The sequence below is a fragment of the Symphalangus syndactylus genome, chromosome 13, assembly GCF_028878055.3.
Source record: "Symphalangus syndactylus isolate Jambi chromosome 13, NHGRI_mSymSyn1-v2.1_pri, whole genome shotgun sequence".
Lineage (NCBI taxonomy): Eukaryota > Metazoa > Chordata > Mammalia > Primates > Hylobatidae > Symphalangus > Symphalangus syndactylus.
In genome coordinates, this window is record NC_072435.2 from 99,938,744 (window position 1) to 99,947,514 (window position 8,771).

The window sequence follows — 8,771 nt, forward strand, 5'->3', positions numbered from 1 at the left end:
TTAATTGGAGAATTTAGTCCATTTACATTTAAGGTTAATATTGTTATGTGTGAATTTGATCCTGTCATTATGATGTTAGCTGGTTATTTTGCTCGTTAGTTGATGCAGTTTCTTCCTAGCCTTGATGGTCTTTACAATTTGGCATCTTTTTGCAGTGGCTGGTACCAGTTGTTCCTTTCCATGTTTAGTGCTTCCTTCAGGAGCTCTTTTAGGGCAGGCCTGGTGGTGACAAAATCTCTCAGCATTTGCTTGTCTGTAAAGGATTTTATTTCTCCTTCACTTATGAAGCTTAGTTTGGCTGGATATGAAATTCTGGGTTGAAAATTCTTTTCTTTAAGAATGTTGAATATTGGCCCCCACTGTCTTCTGGCTTGTAGAGTTTCTGCTGGGAGATCAGCTGTTAGCCTGATGGGCTTCCCTTTGTGGGTAACCCAACCTTTCTCTCTGGCATCCCTTAACATTTTTTCCTTCATTTCAACTTTGGTGAATCTGACAATTATGTGTCTTGGAGTTGCTCTTCTCGAGGAGTATCTTTGTGGCGTTCTCTGTATTTCCTGAATTTGAATATTGGCCTGCCTTGCTAGATTGGGGAAGTTCTCCTGGATAATATCCTGCAAAGTGTTTTCCAACTTGGTTCCATTATCCCCATCACTTTCAGGTACATCAATGAGACGTAGATTTGGTCTTTTCACATAGTCCCATATTTCTTGGAGGCTTTATTCATTTCTTGTTATTCTTTTTCCTCTAAACTTCTCTTCTCGCTTCATTTCATTCATTTGATCTTCCATCACTGATACCCTTTCTTCCAGTTGATCGAATCAGCTACTGAGGCTTGTGCATTCGTCACGTAGTTCTCATGCCATGGTTTTCGGCTCCATCAGATCCTTTAAGGACTTCTCTACGTTGGTTATTCTAGTTAGCCATTTGTCTAATTTTTTTTCAAGGGTTTTAACTTCTTTGCCATGGGTTCGAACTTCCTCCTTTAGCTCGGAGTAGTTTGATCGTCTGAAGCCTTCCTCTCTCAACTTGTCAAAGTCATTCTCCATCCAGCTTTGTTCCGTTGCTGGTGAGGAGCTGCGTTCCTTTGAAGGAGGAGAGGCGCTCTGATTTTTAGAGTTTCCAGTTTTTCTGCTCTGTTTTTCCCCCATCTTTGTGGTTTTATATACCTTTGGTCTTTGATGGTGGTGATGTACAGATGGGTTTTTGGTGTGGATGTCCTTTCTGTTTGTTAGTTTCCCTTCTAACAGTCAGGACCCTCAGCTGCAGGTCTGTTGGAGTTTGCTGGAGGTCCACTCCAGACCTTGTTTGCCTGGGTATCAGCAGCAGAGGCCGCAGAACAGCGGATATTGGTGAACAGCAAATGTTGCTGCCTGATCGTTCCTCTGGAAGTTTTATCCCAGAGGAGTACCCAGCCGTGTGAAGTGTCAGTCTGCCCCTACTGGGGATGCCTCCCAGTTAGGCTACTCGGGGGTTAGGGACCCACTTGAGGAGGCAGTCTGTCCTTTCTCAGATCTCCAGCTGCATGCTGGAAGAACCACTACTGTCTTCCAAGCTGTCAGACAGGGACATTTAAGTCTGCAGAGGTTTCTGCTGCCTTTTGTTTGGCTATGCCCTGCCCCCAGAGGTGGAGTCTACAGAGGCAGGCAGGCTTCCTTGAGCTGTGGTGGGCTCCACCCAGTTCGAGCTTCCTGGCCACTTTGTTTACCTACTTAAGCCTCGGCAATGGCAGGCGCCCCTCCCCCAGCCTCACTGCTGCCTTGCAGTTTGATCTCAGACTGCTGTACTAGCAATGAGCAAGGCTCTGTGGGCATAGGACCCTCCAAGCCAGGCGTGGGATATAATCTCCTGGTGTGCCGTTTGCTAAGACCGTTGGAAAAGCGCAGTATTAGGGTGGGAGTGACCCGATTTTCCAGGTGCCGTCTGTCACCCCTTTCTTTGACTAGGAAAGGGAATTCCCTGACTCCTTGCACTTCCTGGGTGAGGGGATGCCTCGCCCTACTTTGGCTCACGCTCGGTGTGCTGCACCCACTGTCCTGCACCCACTGTCCTGCACCCACTTTCTGGCACTCCCCAGTGAGATGAACCCAGTACCTCAGTTGGAAATGCAGAAATCACCCATCTTCTGCATCGCTCAAGCTGGGAGCTGTAGACTGGAGCTGTTCCTATTAGGCCATCTTGGCTCCACCCCCTCAATAAATCTTAAAATTTTTTAAGAGATCTAAGAAAGAATTATGTCATAATTTAATTAGTAGCATCTTCTGTTTGCTTCCTCAGTGATATATAAAATAATAGTGTATGTTATAATTAACAACATATTACATACAATGAAATACAGTAACAGTTCACACATAATAGAACTTCTGATCTGCCATGGGTCAGTGCTCCATTCATGTTAACTCATTCAAGAGCCATTTTATAGATAAGGAAACTGAGGTACTTAGAAGATACAGCCAAACAGCCAGAGATTGGTAGAGCTAGATGGGATTCCAACCCAGGCAGTCAGCCCTAGGGTCTGTATGATAGCATCTCACTGAGAGAGGTGCTACTTTGCAATGTGTCAGATAATAACTGGTGAATTGTTGACCAGATTTGTATTTTAACAAGCATACCACTGATTAAGAAAAAAAAAAGTGCAAATACGTTGTGAAAACGAGGCCAATTGTGTGATTGGTAAAATAGCAGCAGAAGAAACCTGCATCAAGGCTATTTATCACCCAGAACATTCCAGAAGGTGCTGCTTCATTTAACTGTGGCCTCTCACTTCAGAGTGTTTCTCATTGTGTTCAATGGAGTGTTGAAAAGAGTAGAAACAAAAGTAGTTTGGGTACTCATCTTTTCTCTTAACTTATATTGAAATGGGGAGTGGCTTTGATGACTTCTACACAGATGTTTGCAGCCTTTGTCAAGGGAAGAAGCAATCTCAGTTGTCGAGGACTGAACTCAGGCCTGAGTTATTATTGTGTGCCAAGTTTTAAGTAGACATTAGGACAAAGAGTAAACCTGTGAATTTAGTGTCTGACCTAATACTAAAGCCTAGCTCTCAATACTGTATTTAGCAGATTTTTAAAAAAGGCTGACTTAGTGCAAATTTAATTTAATTTTTTGGTTTTATTGTATTTTACAAGATTTATAGGATGACAATGAAATTTGAGGTATCAATGGCTATAATTGATTATGGAGACTGAGTCTTTTGAGGCTTAATTCATTTTCAGGTGACAAAAGTTACAGCCTTGGCGATAAAATAGAACACACAAAAAATCAGTCATCTTTGTTCATGGAAATAACTTTCATCTTAGTTCATGGAAATGTCTTTTGAAAACTGTTTTCTAAGGAGGGAAAGAGAGAGAGACAGAAAAAAAGAGAGAAAGAGCAACTGGGATCAGAGACTGCGAAATTCCACCATCTGATACCAGCTTCTTGCTGTCTAAGAGGATGTTTATGGAATTAATATGGTTTGGCTGTGTCCCCACCCAAATCAATCTTATCTTGAATTGTAGCTCCCATAATCTCTATATGTTGTGGGAGGGACCCAGTGGGAGGTAATTGAATCATGGCAGCGGGTCTTTCCCATGCTATTCTCGTGATAGTGAATACGTATCACGTGATCTGATGATTTTATAAAGGGGAGTTCCCCTGCACACTCTCTCTTGCCTGCCACCATGTCAAACGTGCCTTTACTCCTCCTTCACCTTACACCATGATCGTGAGGCTTCCCTAAGAATGTGGAACTGTGAGTCCATTAAACCTCTTTTTCTTTATAAATAAGCCAGTCTTGGATATGTCTTTATTAGCAGTGTGAGAATGGACTAATACAGAATGTCCATGGATAGGAGCCTCAAAGAGGGGAATGGTACTTCCTCCCTGACAGCACTTTCTCCCGAGACTTCCTTGCTGTCTGCCATCTGCCTGCTGCACCCAAATGTTTATGAGCATCTGAATTTTCCAGCTATCATGAAAAGAAATTGCCCTGAATCTGCTTGCAGTATGCACTCACTTCAATTCAGTACAAATTTTCCAGAATTTCTTGGTACTTTAGCATTGCATTCATTGACTGAAAAAAAAAAGGTAGAATTTTTTGAAAAAATGTGTAGATAATTTAAAGCATTATTGTTGCATTAAATTCAGTGCAGCTACATTACTGGGGAAAATATGAAATCTAGGTGAATCTTAAAGTGAAAACTAAGATGAGCAGATACATTTCTAGCTTCCTGGTCAGCTTCAGTCTGGACCTCCAAGCCCCCAGGATTCAGTGATCATTTTTGCTGTCCCAAACGATACTGGTGTGGAAAAGTTTGAGGCTCTCTATGTTACAAAGAGTCCCTTTAGCCTCTTGGCTATTGGTCATTAAGCAGAAAAATACACCCGGTTCCTTCTGTCCTTGGCTGCCTCCCATTGCTGTTTGCCCATGACCATGGTCTGCCCATTGGCAGGCAGGGTCTTTTGGAGTTGAGGGCTTCCTTGGCAGAATGTCCCCTGTAGTTTTAGACCAGGAGGTCCATGGAGTGTGGTTTTCAAGGCTAAGTCAGAGACCACCCTAGAATTTTGAGGCTGAAATGGAGCCTGTTCCTTTGGCCAATCTCACCTGGTTTTGGTATAGCAGGGGTTAGGAATGGGTAGTAGGTGGCTAGAGCTGTGATGGTCTCCATTTAGGAGCCTAGTGAAACCAACAGAATCTAAACTTATGTGTGTATAGATGATGGAATCTTTGACATTCTTTGAATAAAGTGTTCCCTTAGGTTTTTTTAAAAAAGAGAACATGTTTCTATGTATTTTAACATTTATTCATTCCACAATATTTGTTTTGTGTGTGCTGCACTAGGCCTGGGGAATACAGCAGCAAACAAAACAGGTAAAAACCACTGCCCTCACAGAGCTTACATGCTAAGGTGGAGAGAAAGCAAATTTAAAAGACAATTAAATATCTGGAATGTCTGATGATGATTGGTGCTATAAAGAAAAATGGGGGAAGAGGAGTGGGAATATGTGTGTCCGTGGGTGAGTTGCAATTTTAAGTAAGATGGTTAAATGCCACTGAACAGGTGACATTTGAGCAAACCATCAGCAAACTGATGCTGAGTCAGTTGCTTTGAAGGTGCAGCCTGCTGGGCTGCCTGAAGGATTGGATAGGGGATATGGGAGAAGGTGAGAAATTGAAGATGACTCCAATGCGTGGTAGGCAGTTTATGACACAGCTCACAGTGATCCCCACCTCCTGGTATTCATGCTCTTATGTAACTTATTTCTTCTTGAGTCTGTGATGGACCTAGTGACTTTTTTTTTTTTTTTGAGACAGAGTCTCACTCTGTTGCCCAGGCTGGAGTGCAGTGGCATAATCTTGGCTCACTGCAACCTCTGCCTTCTGAGTTCAAGCGATTCTTCTGCCTCAGCCTCCCGAGTAGCTGGGATTACAGGTGTGTGCCACCATGCCCGGGTAATTTTTTGTATTTTTAGTAGAGACAGGGTTTCACCATCTTGGCCAGGCTGGTCTTGAACTCCTGACCTCATGATCTACCCGCCTTGGCCTCCCAAAATGCTGGGATTACAGGCGTGAGCCACCGTGCCCTACCTGACTTTTTTTTTTTTTTTAATCATGAATAGATTATGGCAAAGTTGATGGGATCTCATTTCTGTGGATATATCACCAAGATTGTGACTTCTGTCTTGCTGGCAGATTCTCTCCATTGCTTTCTTGGCTTGTACACTTCAGTGAAGCAATCTGCCTCGTTGAGAGGCCCACATGGTAGGGAACTGAGGGCAGCCCCTGACCAACAGCCAGCCAGGAACTGAAGATGTCGGTCCAACTACCCTGATGAACTGAATCTTGAACCACATGAGCTTGGAGTGCATCCTTCCCAGTTGTGCCATGAGATGAGAGAACAGCACCAGTCAACAGTGTGACTGTCCTCTGAGAAAAACACAAAAGCAGAGGGGACAGCTAAGCCATATCCAGATTTTTCACCCACAAAACTGAGATAATACATGTGTGCTTTTTAAACTGTTAAATTTTGGAACAATTTGTTGTGCCACAATATATAATTAATACACAAGGTTTTTGGCAACTGGAGGAATAAAATTAGTATTTATGATATCACAAGATGAGTGTAGGTAGAGGGTTTCTTTACAGGGAGATTTCAGAGTTTCTTTTTTTTCGGTGATAGAGTCTCACTCTGTTGCCCAGGCTGGAGTGAATTGGTGCAATCTCGGCTCACTGCAACCTCCACCTCCCGGGTTCAAGTGATTCTCCCACCTCAGCCTCCCGAGTAGCTGAGATTACAGGAACCTGCCATCATGCCTGGCTAATTTTTATAGAGACAGGGTTTCACCATGTTGGTCAGGCTTGTCTCGAACTCCTGACCTCAGATGATCTGCCTGCCTCAGCCTCCCAAAGTGTTGAGATTACAGGCGTGAGCCACTGCGCCCAGCTGATTGCAGGTTTTGGATATGTACAGTGAGCATAAGTATCTATTTTTGTGATAATACTTCTCACTAATTTTTCAAATGGTAGTTAGCTACCAATATATATAATCTAAATACTCTCCATGAGCCACCTTAAAACAAAGTTATTAAAGGCATCTTCAAAAATCAGATTCTAGGCCGGGTATGATGGCTCACACCTGTAATCCCAGCACTTTGAGAGGCCGAGGCAGGTGGATGGCTTGAGCCCAGGAGTTCAAGACCAGCCTGGGCAACAAAGAGAAACCCCGTCTCTATTAAAAACACAAAAATTAGCTGTGCATGGTGGTGTGTGCCTGTAGTCCTAGCCACTTGGGAGGCTGAGGTGGGAGGATCACTTGAGCCCAGGAAGTTGAGGCTGCAGTGACCTGTGATCACGCCACTGCACTCCAGTGTGGGTGATGGGAGTGAAACCCTGTCTAAAAAAAAAAAAAAATCAGATGTTATAATAATTTTACTCATAATTATTTCTAGAAATGGAAAACCTCAAATACAGTACCAACCCATGAATTCTGATGTCTCACTTTTAGAATTTCTTTATTCTTTTCTTTCCATTTGCACAAAAACCAGAATAAAATTTATCTTTGTATATCTGTGAGGAAAAGAAGATTTGCTGGAGCAACTGGACAGAACAAACCATTTAACAGAATGTGCTTTTTAGCATTTAAGGACTTATATGTTAATGAAGTAATTCACTGTTAAAAGTTTGCCCAACTTCCTGAGGTTTTGAATGATGATAGGTTAAATGGAGATCAAAAGTAAAATATGGAACCAAGAGAAATGAAAGAGGTGAAATTAGCAGGCTGTGGCAATTGGCTAGAAGTTGGAGTAAGGAAGAGGGTAGTGTACAGATATTGTATGGTGCTCATCCTCTCTTGGCAGGAAAGGTGCCCATCCTTTATAAAACCAAAGGATTGTTGTGGAGAACAGCTGCTAGGTCTCCACACAAAGTCCAACCATTATTAATCTCAGCCATTCTGATCATTCAGCGGGAAGCCCCTGCCCACGACTTGTTTAGTAATGGGCATGTGACACAATCCTGGCAGAAGACTATTAAGTAGAAACTTTCCTTTCTGTGTGTGCTGCCTGGAACCAGGCAGCCATCTTGGGACTACGGTGGAGTTCCATGAAGAGATCAAGCCAAGGGCTGAGGGTGGTCAAGTGGCAAGACAGAGGGACTTGGATCCTTAGATTGTGTGGTTGAACCACCACATGTGCCAATCATGAAAGCCCCACGTGTGGGGACTTGTTTTTATAGGAGGTGGGGCATTTTCTAGTGGTTTAAGTCATTTTGAGTTGGGTTTTCTGTTACTTGCAGCTAAACACACTCTGAGACAGGGACATTCTAGAAGAAGCTCCAGTTTTCTGGCTTTGTCAGTGGATCCATTTTCTATAACAGGACATTCAGAAGGAGAAGGCAACATGCCTTGGGAAGTGGGGAGAAAGGATGACCTTGGTTCAGGACATGCTTAGCAGTGCTGGAGGGACACCAGATGAGGACATCTGCTGAAGGTTTGAGGTGCAGATCTGGAGGTCAGGAGTGAGTTCACAGGAGATAGCACTATGGCAATCCTTGAGCTGCACAGAGAGAGGAAGGTTGAAACATAGACTTTGGCTTTGGCTTGGATCCAGCCTTACTTCTTAATACGTGTTTCACCTGGGGAAAGGCACTTCTTTTTTTTTTTTTTTTTTTCCGAGATGGAGTTTCGCCTTGTTGCCTAGGCTGGAGTGCAATGGCACAATCTCAGCTCACCGCAACCTCTGCCTCCCAGGTTCAAGTGATTCTCCTGCCTCAGCCTCCCGAGTAGCTGGGATTACAGGCATGCACCACCACACCCGGCTAATTTTGTATTTTTAATCAAGACAGAGTTTCTCCGTGATAGTCAGGCTTGTCTTAAACTCCCAATCTCAGATGATCCGCCCACCTCAGCCTCCCAAAGTACTGGGATTACATGTGAGCCACTGTGCCCAGCCTTTTCTAATTTAATTTTTTTTAACTTTTGTTGTTGTTGTTTTTGTTGTTGTTGAGACAGAGTCTCACTCTGTCACCCAGGCTGGAGTGCAGTGGCATGATCTTGGCTCACTGCAACCTCTGCCTGCTGGGCTCAAGTGATTCTCATGCCTCAGCCTCCTGAGTAGCTGGGATTACAGGCGCCCACCACCACGCCAGGCTAATTTTTGTATTTTCAGTACAGACGGGGTTTCACCGTGTTGGCCAGACTGTTCTCAAACTCCTGACCTCAGGTGATCCTCTCGCCTCGGCCTCCCAAAGTGCTGGGATTACAGGCATGAGTTACCACACTCAGCAGCACTTCACT

The 8,771-nt window shown here is 43.8% G+C and overlaps 1 protein-coding gene across 5 annotated transcripts in view; it reads left to right on the top strand.

Annotated features, from left to right (window-relative positions):
* The window catches only part of TXNRD1 (thioredoxin reductase 1), a 187,339-nt gene extending 179,361 nt beyond the window's left edge, over window positions 1-7,978 (top strand). For all 5 annotated transcript variants that reach the window (XM_055235464.2, XM_055235467.2, XM_063615190.1 and 2 more), the window contains one exon: window positions 7,853-7,978. In XM_055235464.2, the coding sequence (XP_055091439.1) occupies window positions 7,853-7,963 (111 nt within the window). In that variant the 3' untranslated portion in view covers window positions 7,964-7,978. The remainder of the gene's footprint in view (window positions 1-7,852) is intronic.
* The last annotated feature ends 793 nt before the right edge of the window (window positions 7,979-8,771 follow it).